Source organism: Lepisosteus oculatus, chromosome 5, assembly GCF_040954835.1.
Source record: "Lepisosteus oculatus isolate fLepOcu1 chromosome 5, fLepOcu1.hap2, whole genome shotgun sequence".
NCBI classification, from domain to species: domain Eukaryota; kingdom Metazoa; phylum Chordata; class Actinopteri; order Semionotiformes; family Lepisosteidae; genus Lepisosteus; species Lepisosteus oculatus.
Window position 1 is genome coordinate 14,938,128 of NC_090700.1, and position 21,814 is coordinate 14,959,941.

The window sequence follows — 21,814 nt, forward strand, 5'->3', positions numbered from 1 at the left end:
ATGGCAGGATACACCCTGGATGGGACGCCAGTCCACAGCAGGACAAACACAAACACAGACACACCAGGGCCAATTTTCCTAGAAAACAATCAACCCACCAGTATGTTTTTGTACCCCAAACAAACACAGCGAGGACACACCATTTGTGAAAATTTGATTAATTTTTTACAGTCATTTGATAAAAAGATAATTTTTACCATGGTCACTCTTTGAACCACTGCAGTATTACCCCAAAGGCAGCTAAAGATAGTGCTTTTCCCTTATTCATTTCCATGATCTGCCCATGGCCTGAAGAAACTCAGCAGGTGCCACTCTGAGTGAGAGACCAGCCCAGGCGCGTCCAGGCGTTTCTTCAGGGTATGGAATGTCATTAGTAATACAGAAAGTCGCCCAAAGCCAATGTTACATGAGTAGTGTTACACTCCTGCACCATTACTCAGGTTATCATACACACAACTACAGTATGTACAGATATTTAGTATTTACAGAACTAAAGATAGAACAACATGTGTAGTCTGAATTACTTTTCCACTGAAATTATAATTTTATATAATCTTATAATGATTACAGTATTTGTAAAAGTCTGTTAAAGCACTTCACAAATGACTTCAGCAGTCTATTTAAATTAATTCGCCCAATTTACTTGACCTGGCAGAGAATATGCGAACAAGATCCAAATTCTTGTTTCTTAGAAGAATGGTTAAGAAAACAATGCTTTTTAAGGGATGAGCTGCACCATCAAAAACATAAACTTGACACTGCAGCAGAAAGGCAAATCTTTACTGTTATTTTACCCCTCTTGCTGATTTTTAAAGAAACTTTCCAAGTACCTAAGTAACAAAGGACATGTAAATATTACATTTGTTCTGTCTTAAGTTTGTATTAATACATTAATACAGTTTGCATTGTGCCTATTTTCTTACCAAAGATGCTCACACAAATGCTGGAAGGATTTATATTAACACTGCCTAGACACTCACTTTCTTTGTGAGCACTGGGAACACCTAACTAATAATAGATTGTGAAAATGTAACATAACCACCAGCTTGCCTAAATTCTGTTTTAGGATAGATTGAACAGTACAAACTGTAAATATGAATTTATGGCATTTAAAACAAAGATTGTTAAGTCCCAGCAAAAGAACAACTGTAACAGTAAAATGTAGAAAATCTCAAGTCTAGGAAAAACCTTGTCGGTAAATCTAAGGTGAATTTTTTTTACCATTGTACCAGTGCTATTGTAGTACTTCAAGAAAAATAATGAAGCGGGAATAAAATTATTGTAAATGAATGGCTGATTATTTCCTTCTCCTGGTTCTCAAAATCCAAAGTTTTTTTTTCCAAACACTGTGCTCCAGTATTTTTACTTAATCTGCACGTTTGCTTCTTTTAACGTTTCAGCATGACATACCAATTCTGGGTGAAACATGTAGCTTGGTGATTTCACCAAAGTACTCAGAGCAAGGCGAAATGCAGTTTATTTGACTGAGTTTTAAAAAAACCTAATGACTGAAAGAAAAACGTTTTATAAAATTATTCCTAAATGCTGCTCACCAACTACTTTTGGATCTAACTTTTTAAGGACATGGTGCATTATAAGAAACTGCTGCTTCTGATCTCCTTATGCCTACACAGCGGCACAGTAGAAACAAGTTAAACATATTTCACAACACTTACATCAGTCAAACCATATTAACATGCCTATATAATTTTAAAATGTGAAGGTACTTGTAATGTTTAAATGTCTAATGTTTAAAAACAAGTCGTATAACAACTGAACTATCAAAACGGTTACAACAGATTGGGAGACAGAAGTAAAAAGATAATTAAGTAAACAGTAGTTTCCCTTGATGTGATGAAAGACTCGTACCTTGAGCAATCTTCTTCAGAAGTTGCTGTCTTGCTATTATCCTGCTGAGTCTATAGCCTGAGCGTTTTCTGCGGTGGTCAAACCTGAGGTACATGTCCTGGCTTTCAGGGGGCATGCTGCTCAAACACATCTTGCCCGGTGATTCAGGGGGCTCCCTAAACATCTCTGTAGCTCCCCTTCTCCTTCTTGTGTTCTCGGACTGGCTGGTCCACAGTAATAAACGGTTGAGACAGAAGCAAAACAACAAGAGTGAAATAAGGTGGAGAGTCTGGTCTTAGGAGGAGTGCCAACAGTTCACTCTTCGGTGCTCTGTCACGTGACCAGGGCAAACCAATGACACAAAGGCAAAGAATGCACTGCCCACCTGCCCGAGCCAAAGCCAAAGTCTCTCCCAAGTGTTGTCCCTGGGCTGGAGGGAAATATAAATACCAAAGGCATGCCTCCGAACTGACTAAGCAATGAGGCAGAGAGATGGGAGGGTTAGAAAAAACATCACTCCTAAGACCCACCCAGTGCAGAAACAGCCTGAGCGCTGTAATGCTACAGTCAGGTGCCAAGTTTTCTGGGCTCGTCACTAAGGAATTCACACTGCTGCTCATTACAGTGCGAAGTGCTGAGGCGGAATGCTAATCATTTTCATCATAATTTCTGAGGCTCAGTCTAACAAATAATTAAGGCTGTTTAATAGATATTGTAGATTGTCCTCCTTCTAAGTTAAAAAATCCAATCTAAAGACTAATAGTGGTTTACACAATAGAGGCAGCCCTGAGTTTCAGTATAACTAACACAGATAACATTTACCAGCTTTACCATTCCTATGCTTTCAGATCAGTTCCTACAATTATCTTCTTCACACCAGGTTCCACTGACCTAAGACTCACAGAAAGAAAGCACAGTTCTTACATCAGAAGGGTGAGCAGAATGGGTTAATAATTTCTGCTGTGGCAACACTGTTATTCATTGGCCATGCCAATAAAGCTCAATCTCAATTTTAATTTGATAAACAGGACAAAAGAATCTGTCTATTTCTTCATCCAGGGCAGCACAGTGATTTAGTGGTTGGCACTGATCCCTCATAGGCACCAGTTTCCTGGGATTTTTAAATTTTAGATTTAACCTCCTATTAGTGTGGAGTTTGTACAGTCATTCCCCAATTTACACAAGTTTTATCTCTGTCCTCTGTCCATACAATAGCCTTCAAAAACTCTACTATTTAGTCCATGAAGGCATTCAATTTGGGCCCAATGACAATCTACAAACGCTACCTTTTAAAATCCCTAAAATGCCGACCTTTTAAAATCTAACATCTTTTTAAACTTAACTTGAAAATCCCCAATATGTTTAAAGAAAAACAAAATAGCATGATGTAAATTCAGATTGAAGTCTGCAGGTGATGATTTAGAAGGTAACAATGTTAGGTGATAGTTTATTCGGTTCAGTAAATGCAGATTTCTGACTGTTAACATCTTTTTATTCTCATAACAATGTATGAAATTGTGCTCTTTCATGTATGTTGGACTGTTCAGTGTAATAGTGCTCAGTGTAAAGTACAGCATAAAGAAAAAAACATGTATCCAAAACACCTTTTCCAAAATACTATGTATCACATTGTTGAATTTTAAAGTGTAGGAACCTTGCTATGCCTCTGAACAGAACAGGCAGGCATGTGACCTAAATAAACAGCAATCTTCCACTGATCCCCAGCTGCTGTGCTCCTCTAGGTGAAACAAACAAAGGCCACAATTCAATGGCAGGCTTCGGTCTAATGCTGGTCATTTTAAATAAACACCCCCCTTGTTTTCCCAGGATGGGAGTCGTATTTTTGTAAAGCTGTTTGCATTTGAAAATTGTTAGCTCAGGTATGGGGTGGTACTGTTTCAGCTTGCAATCAAAACTCTAGCCTGTCTAGTAAAGGCCCTTTCACACACAGAAAAGCTCTGAAGAAAAACAGTTTCTAGTTATTCAAGAGGCATGGGCTTACAGTATACTGAGGGGCCAGATCTTTGCTACAAGTGTAGCTTGAACACCTAATGTAAATAAAACTGCCCGTTCCCACTTGGTCATGCTTAATTAGCCCACACTGCATCTGAGGTGCAACAATACTCGCATTACATTGAGACTAATGTTGCATATACTCCACCTCATCTAAAATTACAATTCACACATTTCTTATTGATCTAAAAAGTGGAATATATATATGCTTGCAGTAAGGAGATTACTTGGTGAAAATAAGGTAGGCAACAATTTACAGGTATGAAGCAGTTAAGCAACGTGAACACACCTAAAATACCCTCAAACAATGTTTTTTTAACTTAATATGCAGCCCAATGTCAATTTTGTAAAGTCCTAGATTCATTACAATTACATACATACTGTTGCCATGAATCACCCTTGTACACTAGATTAGAGACAAATGTGTACATAAAAATCTTTGCAGTCTTCAAGTCTTCAGTGAACATGAACGTTTACCTGAACTGGAGATTGGACCAGGTCAGATTGGTCCAATGGTTAAATAGTAATACATAGACAAAATAGCTATAAAATAAATAGCAAAAATGTTTACATCCAGCAAATTTTGTCACTGGCTACAATACAACTCTATACACTAGTTAAAATGACTTACCTGTAAGTAGGTGACTCCTCTTTTTTGTGACAATAAGCATTGTTTAACTCTGTCGAGAACACTGCAGTAAGTATGAGAAAACCCCTTTAATGTGGGTTGTGTCACGTTTTATGTGTTGTATTGCGGATCAGGCAGGAACGATGATGATTCTGAGTCAGGTCTGGTTTGTTATTTTAGATCTCTATTCCCTTAAAGTTTCATAATGTTTAAAAAAAGAGAGAAATACACGTTACCACTCTCTCCAAGTATAATGCTATTAATAATTTAACATTTTCGTTGTGAGGCTGCATGTATGATTATTCTTTCACTTCTGGTTTCCTTATTAAACACCATGGGACTTTTAGGACTGACACTAGCTTATTAGCAGTTTTCAGGACAACCAGAGCCACTGGCCATGCCCACTCACATTCCACAAGTTTGTAAAGGGAGCTTTATGGGTCTACCAGACTAAGAGAGAACTGTAGAGAATTGTAGAGCTGAGTTCTTCCTCCCTTTGGAACTACACCTGAAAGTCTGTTCTTAATTTGTCTTAATTCTAAATGGAGTCCATGAAACACTGTTTCTTACTCCCATTAATTAAGAAGCTTGTATCTAAAACATACAGTAAATAAAAGAGCATGCTTGTTATTTACCCAGTAGAGAAGGGAATATGTTCATACTGTAATTCCCCCAAACACCCTTTTTGTAACTTATGTTTAGATGAGCTATGGAAGAGAAAATAAGACAAAGTCATCGCTGTACAAACTAGGTTTTACAGGGATGTGATTGTACCGTTCTGTAGCTATTGTGCAGTGAAATTCTTCTAAGTCAGGCCTGTCCTAACAAGCACAGTATCTTTATATAGAGACCAGGGTAACATGTCCAACAATGAAAACCATGCCTCAGATTTTTGTAAGCTGATAGACAAAACCATGTTGGGTAAACAAGTATGAAAATAGCTTGAGAATGCAAATCACTGACACATTTCAGCAAGATTTACCAAAGAGATGCTAAATATTATTATATTGCAGTATATAGCCAGGGATTCAGCATGAACAATAATGTTAATTGAAAATAACATGTTTTTGTAGATCTGACTCCTGATATAGAGTCGTGATCTGCCACACCATTACACAAACAAGTGGTTATACATAATTTGTCTGCTTTTTAGTACTCAGGAGGTGCTTGGCACACGTGATCGAAGTACCTTAGGACTTTCAAGCTTCCTCTAATTCCCCTTCTAATTGTGATTGTAATTGTATATTTTAGGTCATTTATCGTCACATACTGTAGGTTAAAAGTTGGGAAATGACAGGGGGTTTAACAGGAGTAGTTTAACAGGATATTTATTTACACATACAGTTAGGGGTGGTACAGAGGCATGACCGTCAGCAAACCTGCCTCACTGCTCTCAGGTCCTGGGTCCAGTTCTGGCCTGTGATGATGTTTGTGTGGAGTTTGTGCATTCATCCTGTGTCTGCATGACTTTTCTTTCGGTGCTCTGGTCCCATTGTTCAAAGACATGCTGGTGAGATTGATTAGCATTTCTTAAACGTCACTCCCTTGCGCGTGTGTGCATGTCCTCTCATGGACTGGCATTCCATCCAGACTTGCTTGCCATGCTCTTGCCTTGTATTTGTCAGGTTAGTCTCTTTCTAACTATTTTCAGGATAAAGCTGTTACAGAAAAAACAATTATATGAAGGAGTAGAGGTAGCAATGTGAGCGAAAGATATGCTGGCAACCTGCTAGAAACAGCTTCAGGATTCAGCATAGCAAATGACTCAGGGAGTGTCACTGGACAATGTGTGATGACTGAAGTTACACTGTTTTCCTGCCAGGGGGAAGGTCAGAAGTGGCTGTCAGATATATTGCTTTTATAGCCTTATGTCTTTTTTTTTGTTAAAAGCATTACAAATAACTTAATCATGATTTGTAATGTCATCCTTCAGTGCAATGCCCCACTGCAGGTCCTCACCACTACTCCCTCTGCGCACATTGAAATGCTGGCTCTTGTTGAGGGCAAGAGTGTGGAGGCTATCTGAGCTTTCTGCCTTCTGTAAAAAGGACCCCCAATTTTCATAGTTCCCACAATGTTTAAAACAGTCAACCATTTTGGGTGAAGCAAATATGTTCCTTTATCTCTCTTTACATCTGTGGAGCACCTACAGTACATTTAAAAATTAACATGTAGCTCATTGAATTGCTGGTGGGAAAATGCTCTTTCTCAGGAATCTTTCAAGGAAGGAGATTATCAGATCTATAAACTATTAATATCTAGTTAAAATATGTGTTGAATGACCTCTATTTGTTTGTAGTTCTTCTAATGTCCATTGGATGACCTCCATTTGTTTGTAGTTCTTCTAATGTTCATTGACAACTGAACAGAGAGATACAATATTATACATAATGTTTAACGATGTAAGTTGTACATTATATATACAGTAATCTTTGTTTCTGTATTTATGACCATCATTTTGGAATGAAAATGAAGGCCAGTATTTTCGTGCATTTCCATTTTGTTATTGTGACCCTGTACTGTTAATGGGTATATTAGCTGTGTCTGAATTTGTAAGTGTATTACTTGTTGTGGATGTGTTTTGTCCTTGTTCTTTGTTGTTCAGCTATTTATGCCAGGTTATAGACCCTGAGACCTTAAATGGAATCTTACCTGCCAATCAGGAGGAGCTGGGGGTGGAGCTTGGGGTATTTATCTTGGTGTAATAAATGAGTCTTGTTCTTTATGCTAGTCTGTATCCTGTGTACTGTGAAACAGCTTGGTTTTATCTTAAGCCAATACCTTTTTACTTTTATAAATATTTGTCTTTTTGGGAAAAAACGGGCCCAAATTTAGTTCTAAAGCAAGAACTGCAGTGAAATATCTCCCTTCTAATGTGTAAAGAACCCATACTGGAAATGTCTACTAAAAACGCAGTTACCTCTAAGCAAAAAAGGCAATCCAGAATAATTTAGAATAGCACTACAATTATAGCTGAAAGCTTTTTAAACAAAAGTTCTTTTAAACAGGCATACATTATGTTATATACTGGGAGGGATATTTATGTAATTTATTTTCATTTATTAAGTACCACATGCTGCACATCAACAACACAGTGGAAAATATTGTAGGCTATTACAGCCTACACTCAAAGCACTGGAAGAAAGCTTTTGTAACAAGTACAGAGCCTGACCTAAATGTAGCAGCTGCTCCTGAGATACATCATCAGCTGTCATCCAAACACTGCTCAGGTTAAAACCTCCATTTACACAACATGGTGAAGCACCTTCTTAGAGGTGAAAATATTCCCTCCAGTAATAAAAGAGAAAAATGGTTTACTCTGTTCTCATCAGCTATTATTGTTTTTCTATCTTTAAAAGGAGAACTGAAATGCTATTTGTATATTTCAGAGTTAGAAAGGAGTGCAATATTGCCCTCGACTTCACAATGGTTTTGTAGACAAATACTACTTATTAACGCGAATCACATTGCAGTGAAATGTCAGCTGGCACAACCTGTACTCATTCACTCAAACACCGCATTAGATTAGTCATTACAGTGACTAGTGAGCAGGAAGGGCCAGTTTACATCACAATTCTGGGGAACTCTCGCTCTCACCCGTGGCAGGACTAGCATTTTGCGACAACATGGTGACCATACAGTACTTTAACAAATTTCACAATTTCATCCTTAATTCGGAAATATTTTTCCAATGCCATCAATTAATTATTTTGTTACCAAGATTTAAGAACCGGTCTGAGAAATCGGGACTGCAGTTCCCCTTTAACACCAAAAAAGTCTACTGAGCAACAATTGCACTTTTCAGTTAACTAGCACCGGAGCTGATTACTTAAACAAAAACTGCATACATGAAAAGGAAAAATGCTCTTTGATGTCTATCCAGTTCTTTTACAGCTCGCAGATTTTAGGACTTTGCTTAGGAACGTTCCTGCAAGATTCAAAAGAAAGCATGGTATACTTATGGTATACTGTACATACAACATAGTATGATTACTTTTTCCAAACATCCATTAAGCTCTGGGGAAAAAAAAGCTGCACACTTTCCCTCTTAATTTTCCTCCAAGATAAACGTTGAATTCGATTTTGCATCACATACTACACTGAACATGGAAGTGCCTGGATATACCACTGTGCTGCCCTCATGTCTTAATCCATCCATCCATTTTCTAAGTGTTTTATCCACTACAGGGTTGCGGGGGAGCTGGAGCAATCTATCCCAGCAAGCATTGGGCACAAAGCATGATACACCCTGGACGAGTCCACCAGTCCACTGCAGGGCAAGTCCACTGCACACAGACACAAACACTGACACAAAAACACACACTCACTCAGGGCCATTTTTCCCAGAAGCCAATTAACCTACTAGAATATTTATGGACTGTAGGAGGAAACCAAAGTTCCTGGAGGAAACCCACATGAACATGGGGAGAACATACAAACTCCAAGCAGATAGGAGCCCAGGAATTGAACCCAGAGCCCCAGTGTTGCATGGCTGCAACACTATCCATGGCACAACCATGCCGCCCACCCACTTCATCTACAGTCTTAACTTCTTGACTCCCTGAACCTTCATTCATTCCAAGTTAATGCTCTCCCTGTGGATTATGGCCACAATCACAGAAAACACTTTTAGTGATTTCACCTGCCGTTAAGCCACAGAAATCATATTTTTAAAAGTTTAATAATAAGAGAGGTCTCCCTCCATATGCAAAAGATTGTTGTTCATTACACTTCATTCTGAATGCCATGTTAATGACCTCGCAGCAGGGACATTTGGCAAATCTAGCAGGCAACCATTTATTTTTAATGGAATACATTAAAAATGAATATAATACATTCATAATGTACATGTGGCTACATTATTGTTTGCTACAAAAATGTAACACCCACACACAGGCCTTACTTTTTAAAATCCATCGGGAGATATAAAATTCGAAATCAAGTGATAGATGGTAGTGAACAGGATTCAGAAAACCTGCACTATTGGAAAGTAGTTCAAATGAAAAAGAAGCCATTAATGGATATTTAAGATAGGGTTGTGCCCAACTCTCCTGCCAACTCTTTTGTATCATTCAGCTATAATTATGCTACCCAAATAAGGCCCTGCAGTGTTTTATGTGCATGTAAACATCAGCACAAGGTCTTGGGTTATTTGCCAGAGCCATAGCACATAACTGGAATACATATATGGAATAGAATGTGGGATTAATATGTCAGCAATCCTAACAATATGGTCTGCAGCTGGCAATTAACAACCTGTTTTACTGTTGTTACGACTGTGGGTTGTGCATTTTCATTTTCGTCCTAATCAGTGTCTCACCTTCAATCTGCCAGGAGTGGAAGGTCATCGAGCAAGAAGTATTATATAAGAAGTTTATATTATATTATTTAATATGTAATATTAAAGAAATGAATAATCATACACTTTTCTATGCCTTTTGTTTTCATTGTGCAGTATACCCTGCTCATTACTTTAAAACAGGATACAATATGACTCATAAGATACTTTGAAAACAGACTGATGCAAATTTATTTCTGCTCATCATAATCCATTTTCTACAAAAGCTTTTTATTATGCATACCACGGATTACAAATAAAACATGATGATATTTGCCAAGTAAACTGAAGATTATTCAGCCTTTATATAACGGCACAAAAAAAAAAAACAGGAGAGCGTATTTGCAGTATCTTGAATTGACTGACACCTAGTGGCAATTTACAGCAAATTGAGCTGACAAATCCCAATACACAGCTACAGTACGAAAATACATGGTGGCCCAGTAATTGAAAAGCGCTGGGAGCAAATCTGGAAAGTGCAGCAGAGCTGCCTTTTCAAATAACTGGAAAAACAAAGCCTTTATCTTTCATCAAATTAAGCATATTGACATGCAGCACCTACTACTAAAACATATACATGTTTGTATATGTTTATACGGTACGTCTTTACATGTGTACCGTCTGTACATACCAAAATATGTGGGGGTGTATGTAAATTATTTAAAAGACAGATGCCAAAGAAAAGCAGGCGATTTCAGCTCGAAAAGAGTGGTTTGCAATGGGTAGAGGCGCGTTTGCTGATCCTTGAAGGTGCTGTTGTGATAATTCACAGTTTAATAAAATTTGTTCCACTAACAACAACGTACATACGAAAACAATCTGCAATACGTGTCGAACGCCAAGAGAAAAAAATAAACTGGACTTGAGGAGAATATAAGCAGACAGGCAATACACTAAAAGTACTCGACCAAAAACAGTCAAGGAGAGATGACGACCTTTTCTTCCACTACCACCATGAGCAATGAATGAGCTCAATTGCGTTTATGTAAGGGACAAAACGCATGAAAAACATCACAAACGCTGAGTGTCTGTACCATCATTTCTGAAAAAAAAAACACAGATTGTGTCACCGGTTGCGACACTTTGTAAACACATTTTCCTACTTGACGTTTATTGCTAGCGGTACACGTTCCATCTAAAATGCCAATATTGATTGATTTCCTTGCACTGTGAAAGCTAATGTTGCTGCAATTACCATTACTTTGACTCATAAAACATTACTGGCCTCCCAAGACTTCAAAAACATTAGGAAAATGAAACATTTTACATCTTACAACAAAAATTCTGATAGCTCTCAAAGTGTCATAATGACGTACTTCCATGTGGCAATCTGTTGGTTGTCATCACCATCTGACATCGCCAGAGTCACTGTCAACGACAGCCAAACCGTCCTACGTTGCCTTTTTTAAAACACTACTAGAAATTGCCGAGCGGTACTGCAATGACATCTTAGGCAGCTGAGTCTTAAACAAATCAGCTTTAAATTACTGCATAGTACTATGCTCCTAAAGTTTAGGGGAAGAGACGGCTCATACAGTACAGTATGTCTGTCTGCATGCCCATCTCTAGGGCGCTCTGATTGCACTCCAAACAGACACGATGCTCTGCTGCTCAGACAACAAGTACACTTCAGCCTTTCAACCTTCTCAGACTTTAGGTTCCTATCTAAATAAATGAAATTACTGACTTTTGGAACGAATCCATAAAATGTACATACTTTAAATACAAAATAATTAAATATTTTGATTGTAAGAAATCGAAAATATAATAAAATTAAACGAAATGTAAGTTTTAACCTCTTTGTATACTCGGACGTAACATCATAATAATGGCATTTTAATAGGTAGAAGAGCACCTTTAATTATTATTTTGTACTTGTCATGCCCAGTCACAACTCAGTGAAAACCCGCAGTTGGAAAAAGCCCGATAATTTCCACCATGAACTGGAAAAATAGCTATTCAGCCTACAGTATTGCCTCCTCCAATTATTTTAAAGCGTGTTTGCAATAATGTTAAACACTTGAAAAAATGTGAGTAAGAGCCAGCTGTTTTTAAATAATTATTTTAAACATAAACAAATGGGCAAATATTGGCTCACTGCTGTGGACAATTTCGTCAGCGGTGTAATGCGAGTTGTTCTCAAACCGGGTTCGCCAAAGAGGACATGCAATGCTGATATTTCATTTGGCAAATTAAAATGTGCATGTTAAGATGGATCTTTTAAATCTTAGCGTCATCAATATGATTAAACAAATTATTTAATCAAATTGAGTACTTAAACTTTATGAAAGTTAGTAAATGCTGTAATCACAGAAAGTTAAACAAGGCAAGGGTAAAGAGATGATTTTTTTCTTATTCGCACTTCTGAGAAGGAAACGGTCTTGAACACTACATTTCTACTTTACAGATGACAGCTAGATGCTAAATGCATTGGGTAGTGTTATATCATATAGCCCACTCTTTTCCCAACAAAAATCTCTCCACAGAATAAAGTAAATACAAAGTAAAAAGCAGATTTTTCCCAATGCCAGAGCAGTGAGCCGATCAATTGGACTGCATGGTTTGTTTTACAGTGGTACTGACCTGCGAGTCGTTTTTCTCTGACATTTTTCCACAATAAATCCCAAGCCTTTGACGTGGAATCTCTCAACTGTTCACTTAAAGATCGCCTTAACTGGAGTTTCGTAGACTTTCGCTTCGTTGTCATCGTAAATCCGGAATCATAACGATCTCCCCTTTGCACCCAAAATACGCTATTCGTCCACCGTGTAACTCTCGTATCGCAAATACTACCCCTCCACCTGAATCACAGAGCCGCGTCACCTTGCAGCGCGTGCGACACAAAACAGCTCTCGTCGGAAAACAAACGCATAACTCTGCGAAAGCGTCCTCCAGGTTTTGATGGATTTTTCACTCTGTCCTCCGCAAAACAGACGGACAGCGTCCCTTGAGCAGGACCTCGCTGTACACGTCTAGGCTTGGACCAGATGTGCAGCTGTTTGAAGTTTCCACTTCGGCATGTTACATTTGCAGAGCGCTGGGGGCTCTCTCTCTCTCTCACTCTCGCCTTCCCATAACGGCAAGTCAAAGAAAACCTGTTTATGCTTGACAAGCAAAAGATTGTTTGTTTACAAAAACTCTGGAAGTGTTTTATATTGTCTGCTAACAAAATAAACGTTATAGATATTTGTATTCGTGCTATTCTTCGTTCAGATCTTAATATTTACTGTACAAACTACAGTCCTTGTTCAGCTATTGTCCTTCACTAAAAATATAAACATCGATACAATGATATGTTTAAAGGTATAAGACAAATCTGCAAAGCATGAAACTAAGTTATGATATTCAAATCATATCAAGTGATATTGTGGATTATGTTCTATGAAAACTCATTTTTTCATAGGAACCTTAGTTTTGCAAATATGTGATGGCAGTTTAAAAAGTACGCATAAATCAATATAAAATATTTTACTTTCAGTATTTACTTTCACCTCATGTCTGTTGGCACTCAAAAGAAAATACTACTAACTTTGCAGCTGTCCAGTCTAAGATCAAGAGGTCAGTGACCTACTGACCACTGAATATAAACTGAGTTATTACAGATATTTCATTCACCCTCCAGACACAATTTTTAAATAGAAATGCTCTTTAACTGGCTTGTATTTTTTTCTTAGAATATCTTTCTTTTTTAAACTTAACATACTGTAAAACGTTCTAAGCACTTGTTCAGCAGGCTAGCTACTCAAATCAAAACTAAAATTATGTCATCATAACCTTTTCATGATTCAGAAACTACTCAATGAATGAAGTGAAATTTTTAATCACAAAGGCATTCATGTAACTTCTTTTACTGTTAATAATTGGCAGTTAAAGTACTGGTATTGAGAAATGAGAACAGGTTATCATACAGTACATACGGTACATAGGACTTTTTCGATGCAAAAAGGACCATATGATGCTGCCTGGATGTCTGAAAACATTAAAATTATAAACCACTAAAACGTTTATAACTGCTTTACTTTGTGTCTGGTGTAATGCAGCTTACAGGAGGTGGCTGGTAACCTACTGGAGTCTCAGAATGGAGTAAGTAAAATTCCTGCACTGACATTTCTTTGTTTGCTCTGAGGTCAGAGTTTTGTGTTCAAGTTTCTTTCACTTGTACTCTTAAACTCCCTATGAAACATTCACACCTTGATGAAGACACAAGAACTAAAAAGGAACATCCACACAACACCTTTGAGTTTAAGGAAAGTTTAAACCTGCCAACAACAAACATTTGGAACAAAACTAATTTTCAAAAGACTCTACCTTTAATGAAGACTAATAATTACCTACAAAAGTCTAAAGCATCCTACAATCAAAGCATATATCCTTTCAAAGTAATGAGTGTTTAATTTGAAATTAAACTTCAGAATTAAGTGTTTCTGTGTTGACACTCTCCAGCCAAAACATTACAAATCCCTAGCTAAAGGAACATTATATTAGCAGCTAATGTCTGGAAAGCTTGAAGATCTTGAGACAGATTTCCATCCTGTTCAGAACAAAAAGAAAATCCACATTCTCTTATTGAAATGCAGTGCGACTAAAACTTGAACAGAAAGTGATCCTTCTACAAGGGACAACATGGGATAGTGCTGCACACATTTCAAAAGCTTCTGGAATACATACTACATGGACTACATGCTCTGTCCTATATACAGTAGCTGTTCTAGTCATTTGCGGAAGGCTAGCTTCTTATTTATAACATGGGATCCTAATATTCCTAATTTGGCCAGTGAGCATATATCAACTTTAAAAAAGGCAGAAGCTTGAAAACATGAAGACACAGCTATTATTGATTCTAGGATTAGTATGGTGAATATATTAAGGGTGAATGGCCTCTTGGCATTTCAAAAACCTTCATTAATCATATATTAGCTATAATTTTATTTTATTGGGTAAAAAAGCAGCACTCTGGAAGTAATTTGTTTTCTTCCTAGACACCCGCAAAATTAACTGCATACTGACAAGTATGACAAGTGTGATAATTGCAAACAAACTTAATTAAAATCAGCCTGAAGTGATGAATGGCCAGGCAGGCAAGTAGCAGGCTGTTTACTGAATTACCCTTCCTTTTGTAAGTGCATACACTTAGTAGTGGTGCTCTGACACTCTTTATAGTAGATTGCTTAGGCATAGGCATGCTTTCACAGATTTTAATTAGATGAAGAAGCAGCAATATCGAAATAATACAGTAAGAGGTCCCCAATGCTTGCTTCAGAAAATAAGGGTAATCAGTAATATTGACATAAAACAACTAGGATTATATTCACTAAGACCGGAGAGAAGAATATAAATGGTAACTAATGACCTTTCTGCAAAATTAGCTCCCAGAAAACACACTGAAGCATTGGCAACCAAAACACAGCAAGTTGAATTCAATATCCGCCTTATTTCCTAATAGGATGCTTGAAGGTTTGTATAGAGTAACAAGCTGTGACACTCTTGCCCTTCTTGAGAAGGGAGAAAGTCCTACTTCAAGATCAGTTTTGGACGGGTATCCAAATATTAACAATAAAAAGGTCTCATCTGCCAAGCTAGAAGACAGTCAAGGATGAGAAAAGAAAACAGACAAGGGGGGTTGAGAGAAAGATCAGTTGGAGCAATGGGAATGTTCCTGAAGTCATTGACTCCTCTGTTTATATGTCATAGTTGAAAGGTCAAGGCTAAAAATTTCCCTCGCTTGGGAATTGCAGAAAAACGCCTCATCCCAGGTCAGGAGCTGGTTAACCATATCCATATCCTAGGAGGACTGCATGCCTCTGCCTACACCACTTTCTTACTTCTTGAAGAAGTACTTTCCGTCAGTCAAGACTACTAAAAATGCAAACCCCAAGACGACACTGAGTACTTTGAAATCATAACATTAAGGCAATGTAAAAGGGTAATGGAAATTTTGTGTCATAAATTAAAATATGGCATCATGTAGTTACTAAAATTGTCTCAGTGGTGTCTTTCTATTCCTATACTATTTTACTGTAGTACTGTTTATTGTTTAAGTTACCTGTGGTTTTTCATTACTTGTCAAAAATTGGTCTGGTCTTTTCCAGTTAACATGTATAATCCTACTGTAAATGAAAGTTTTGAGCTGATTTAAACAGTACAAAAAAGCAGGAAACCTTAACATAATTTTTCATGATAAAATCACCTATACTGATATTTAAAACAAATATTTTTTTGCAAAAAAAAAGCTCTGAAAGTTGACCTGAAATAAAGTGCCAATTGTACATTATATACATTTGATGAAAAAATCACAGCTGTGTGCTAGGTTTAATAAACATAAACACGCAAGCACCAAAATGGAATATGTTACATACACAATTTTAGAGAAGAGAAAGACTGAGATACATAGTTTGTGATGTTTCATCGCATTATTATGTCTACCCTTAAATAAAGCCATTTATACTGCACATATTCGTTTATATGAATAAATATAACAAGCCAAAGTATTAACATCTAGACTTTCCTGCTCATGAAATGGTTGATCTGCATACTGCATTACCTCATCAGAAGAAACAAGATGATAAAGCGCTATAATCACAAACAAAAAACATGGGCACTGACAATTAGGTTGAAAAAGTGGGAAGAATTTACGATGCTGCATGTGTCATTATTAAACATGTGGATGTGAAATGTGGCTTTACGAAATCCAATATGGAGATGATAATCTCACAATAAAACACTCAGAACTCTTAGACTAGATGTTTTGTGGATATGCATATCAAAACTGTATCACAATCAAACATATAAGATGACTAATACTCTGTATGGTCCTTTTCAGGGCAATGCAATAACATCATGAAACTGCTCATATGGAGTGTCAGAACCTACTGTAAAAGACTGCAGGGTTGTATCACTTTACTGCAAAAGACTCATAGCTAGGAGCAGGTACCGTACAAGGCTACTCAACAGCATACCCTGAAATGTAACAAGCATTATCAAGCTGAACTGGCTTGCAAGATAGCCTGATCTTGACTAAAACAAATGTACAGGATGCTCTTGTAAGATGAGCAGCAAATGGGAAACTCCTTCTGGTCTGCTTGTGACTGTGGTAAGAGGATAATGAAATGTGAGAGTGCCTGCATGAATGTACTGTATGAACTCTTTGGTTTGGAGGATCCCTTGCTAGTGATATATGGCCCCTTGCTAGTGTATTTTAGTGCTATAGTTTGACGTGACTACAGTAGGTGACATTTCAAGAATTATTCCCATAGTGCTCCTAAGGGAACAGGTGAGAAGCAAGCAATTCACTTTTCTCTATATTCACTTTTAGCAGTTTATTAATTCACACATTGTTCTGATGGCATGTTTGATATCCTTGATTTAGAGATTAAAGCAGCTGTCGATTTTTAACCTACATGTGAGAATATATGCAGGGGCTTATGTTTTCTTTTACCATCCATGCAGGTGACATTTGTTTAATTAATCATTTCAAGTATTTAGTGTATAGATTGATGGGGTAATGATGTGCATGATTCACAAGTATGGGCAACTTTCCCACAATAAATTTACACTTGGCAGAACAGCTAAAATAACATTTTTCTATGTATAATTTATCAGACATTTTCAACAACAAGCACACACTTAAATACAGTACATTTATTTTTCTAGACTTGGTCAAGGTCTGGTTATCTTCTAGACAGATGAAATTAGATTTTCATCCTGGTGTTAACTGAGCCACATTTTTGTTTTCCTGTGGCTGCACAAATATCGACATACATATTCAACATTCATTCTTTGGGGACATTCTTCCTCTCAGAAGTGTACATTGTTTTCCAGATTCTCTTGGGCTGTGTCCACCCACAAATACAACAAAAACACCACTGAGGTTCAGTGGGCTGAACTCAACATTTAGGACAACAAACACAGACACTGACTTGCGCCTTAACTAAACATACCACTTCAATATGTGCATAATTTAAAGAAAATAAGATATTTTAGCATTTACACAATGCATAAGCAGGGAACTTGGAAGTTTTGGAATGAGTGAGGAGAATGTTATGCATCTGAATGTTACAGAAGTTTTATTTTCCTCCCTGGATCCATCTCATTTAGAACCCTTCCCACACAGATGTTTTATCATGATTGGTGTAGGCCTACAAAGAGGACGGTCGCAAGGGTGAAACCAGGAAGAGATGGGCTTGTGGTTAAAGTGTAAAGGTTTACAGGTTGAATCACAAGTGCTCACAATACTTCACAATGCTCTGGTGAAAAAAATAGTGCTTTTGACAGAACTCCAGTATCAGCTGCAGATGCTTTAAAAAGGAGATTATCAACTCCTTTTTTGCACCCCCTGTTGATGTGGATGATGCCCCTAAATACCATATTCACTTCTAAAGAGACTTTTTAAGTACAGAGCTGAATAATTTGCAGCAGCACTCATGCCTGGTCACATACTGACAGCTTTTACTGTCTACGAACAGGTTTCTATTTTCAGTCTCACTTGTTAAAGTCTTTTTGCACAGCACCCAAGTGCACACTCAGGTGTTCTGTCTGAGAAACCTGTCTCGTTCAATCACATAGCACCACAGTTCATTTTGTAGACACATTCCTGAACTGGGCTTCACAAAGCCCTTTATGGTTTGAGATTTTGTTTAATTTTTTCTCCTCCTACAGTTTTCCCGGTCTTGAAATGTCATCTCCCTTAAGGCCTGGAGGATGTTTTCCAGTACTCCTGTAAAATATCCAGTCATAAAATACTGTGTGGGCCAGAGGACGTTTGTTTCGGCCATGGTATCATATTCGTTTTGTCAATTCTACACTCCAAAATGTTAGTGTTTCTAACTCAGGTTTTTCATGGAAAAATATCCATAAGTAATATACAAGTCAATACTATCATCAGAAATTATTATAATAATATAAATCACAAAAGACGGTAGGAACCCTTTTAAGCCCATTTTGAACTAAGGTTTCAGCCAGGACTGAGTGAGTCTAAACAGTGAATTTCTGAAAGCATTTCTGTCAGTATTTCTTCTTTCCACTGTAATACTCTCCAGTGGAAATCCTATCCCACGCAATTTGAAAAAGAAGAATTAACTAATGGCACAATGGCTATAATCTGAACACCTTAGTACATTCAGTAATGTACATACATTAAGAGAAATAACTGCGTCAATGTGTCACAACCTCCTAAGGCTCTTTCAGTACCAAGAAGCTCATTAAAGCTTGAATAAGTAGGAGTGGAGCTGAGGTAACAAGAGAGATTTAACATTTCTGTATAAAACAAAGGCTGAGCACTATAGTAATTATTTTTTAGGTATCCAAAACAATACTGCTCTTCTTTTTCATGGGTACTGTATATTGTTGGATATTTGGGATATTTTTAGGATGTGCAGAGGTTTTACATTATGTGGCTGCCTTAATGTAAGCTATCCCCAGATCACTGCTTATAAAAAAAAATCACACTAATTGGAGCCTCATATACATTAGTAATAAATTAGTCTTTGGAGTCTTTGAAAGGATATCTAGAGTGATAATTCAATAATTCAGCTCATATATCTACATCATTAAGGCCCCTGTATTTCTCAGAATACCTGCTGGAGATATGAATGTACAATCACAAGAGGTAAGCCCTGATATCATGACCATACTATACTGTAAGAATAAATCAGAAAGGGTACTTGCATACTAAAAAGCCTTAAACAAGATTAATACCTAAACATGAATACAAATGTGACTAAGATAAAAAAGAAACACCTCTATAGGTACCCAGGAGTGGTGGTCCACTTATCTGCTGTTCTTATGCATTCTTATGCATTGCTCCTGATGGGACCAATACACAGTTCAGTCTCAACCCCTGTCTCTTTTGCAGAAACATTAAGTCAGGAAAAAACAGTTGATAGACTAAAAGAAAACAGGAATAGCTCTAAGAATGCTCACTCAGTTGTTGATTTACCCCAGCCAGTTGAATGAGTAGTGTCCATCTCCTTTTACACCAAGAATTACTAGTGCCGCAGAGATTTAGCAATTAAAAAGTTATTTTAATTCTTCCCAGTGTCTCTGCTACCCACATACTGTATTGTGATATTGTCCTCAGTATAATTAAAGGTCTTAGCAACTACAGATCTTAATTTCTTTCTCTTTATTTTCAATTGACAGAAGTAGACAGCTCATAGTGGGATGATCTGAACTACTGTTCAAGAAATCTCTCCCTTCTGATTTCATGAAATTCTTTGACTAGAAGCAGGCCAGAAGCAATCACAGACTGAGGGAACTACTGCTGTCAGCCTTGCATCACATGATGGAGCGAGAAACTCTAAGAAGCTCATGTTATACATTTTAGATCACAGAATCCCGAGAAGCGTTTAGATTTTTCCAGAGAAGCCACACAGGCGGTAAATATTTCTTTTGAAGTGGAAATAAATGCAGATTGCAGATGTGTTCATCATGTTTTCCTCTGAGAAATATGTTCCATTAGGCGACATTAGGCCAAGCAATTTATTTACTTGTTGTTTATCCTGAATTCTGGCTGTACTGTAATGTTTTTCCTTCCAAGCCAAACAACTGAAGTTCATGTATAAGAAATACCCAGCCATGTATTCAAGCTGATACTCTAGATTCCTTCAAGAAATTGATAAAATAAATTTTTGCATCAGTTAGTTACTAACTATCAAATGGTTTAGACGGGCCAATTACTTATGCCAATCCTTCATTTTGTAAGTTACTTTCAAGATAACCTAAGTTTGAGCTGGAAGGACATCTTTACTCTTTCTCATTAGTCATCATATTATTTGAGTGCAGACTAAATGTAAGCAATATCAGTTAAAAAAAACACAATTTGAAAACACTGATTTCTGTAAAAATGTAAACTGTCAAATATTACACTGGTTTTGGTTGTTGATTTTTTTGGATTACTTGGTTAAGTGTATAATAATTGGAGAAAAAAAACATTTCAGTAAACAGCATAGAATTAGCACTGAACATGTTTACTGAAAGGAAAGTAACATGTGTTCTGGTTCTTTGGCAAAATAGATTAATGCACTGTCCCTGGGAAACATCACAGGAAATACAATTCAAAGTTAAGAAATGTGTCTGACTTAATGTAATACGTGTCATGTATTTTTGTGTATCTCTGAATGCTCTTGTTAGACTAGTGGTACAGTATCTTCAAAAATTAAATAATACTGTATATCTTAAACTTTAAAATAATTTTTATTAGAACAATAGGAACCTACTCTGAGTAGATGCCAGTGTGTAATATCAAATTGTATGTTTTCTTTCTTGAGAAAATGTTGATCTTTTTAATACAAATTATAGCATAATTACTGTGTATAGTGGTTAAGCAAAGATAAATAACAGTGCAAGTCTACGTCCTTAGCAGGGTAATGTTTTTAGAATAGGTACAGTCCTCTATTAGACCAATTTATAAAATAATATATGAGAGACTGCAGAAGCTAAAAGACAAAATAGCACACCCAAGTTGTCATTGTATAATGAATAAAATAGTTGATAAAGCCTTCTAGAAAGGTCTTATTACATATTTTTTACGTTTCATTTATCATGTATTATTTAGTTGTTTCCAAACCAATTGAATTATTAACTGAGCCTCCTTGGATAAAGGTGAACAAAAAATTATACATACATTTTCCTGATTTTGTTTCCGCTGCAGAAAAAAAAGGACCCTACTGAATATCACTAAATGTTCAGCCTGAATCTATTAAACCCAAGCAACCCATCAAAAACCATGGGAAAACTCTCATAGTATTAAGCAACACCTGCCTTCTATTAGAACAGCAAGAATTCTAACACACATACATGCACACACAGACCCAGGAAATGTCAATGTCTGCACTGCATTAGCAAGCCTGTTGTGACAACTCTAGATTCATTTCTTGCGGCTTTCATTATAAATATGCTTGGGATCACTGTGTAATTAGCTTTTTTATTACAAACAAAAGTGTGTCTGGACTTAAACTAATGCAATGAGAGCTGTCGGGCTTTGTTAAAGG

The 21,814-nt window shown here is 37.0% G+C and overlaps 1 protein-coding gene across 5 annotated transcripts in view; it reads right to left on the reverse strand.

Annotated features, from left to right (window-relative positions):
• LOC102697796 (stAR-related lipid transfer protein 13) overlaps positions 1-21,814 on the reverse strand; it is a 127,511-nt gene that overhangs the window by 46,476 nt on the left and 59,221 nt on the right. Inside the window, exons 1-2 of one of the 5 annotated variants that reach the window (XM_015342006.2) lie at positions 12,411-12,466; positions 1,870-2,072 (exon numbers count right to left, since the gene is read on the reverse strand). The exons of 2 other annotated variants lie outside the window; for them this stretch is intronic. In XM_015342006.2, the coding sequence (XP_015197492.2) occupies positions 1,870-2,032 (163 nt within the window). In that variant the 5' untranslated portion in view covers positions 2,033-2,072; positions 12,411-12,466. Of the gene's footprint in view, positions 1-1,869; positions 2,073-4,492; positions 4,544-12,410; positions 12,990-21,814 lie in introns of those variants that run through there. 2 more of the 5 variants (XM_069190153.1, XM_015342007.2) reach the window with 2 other exon arrangements.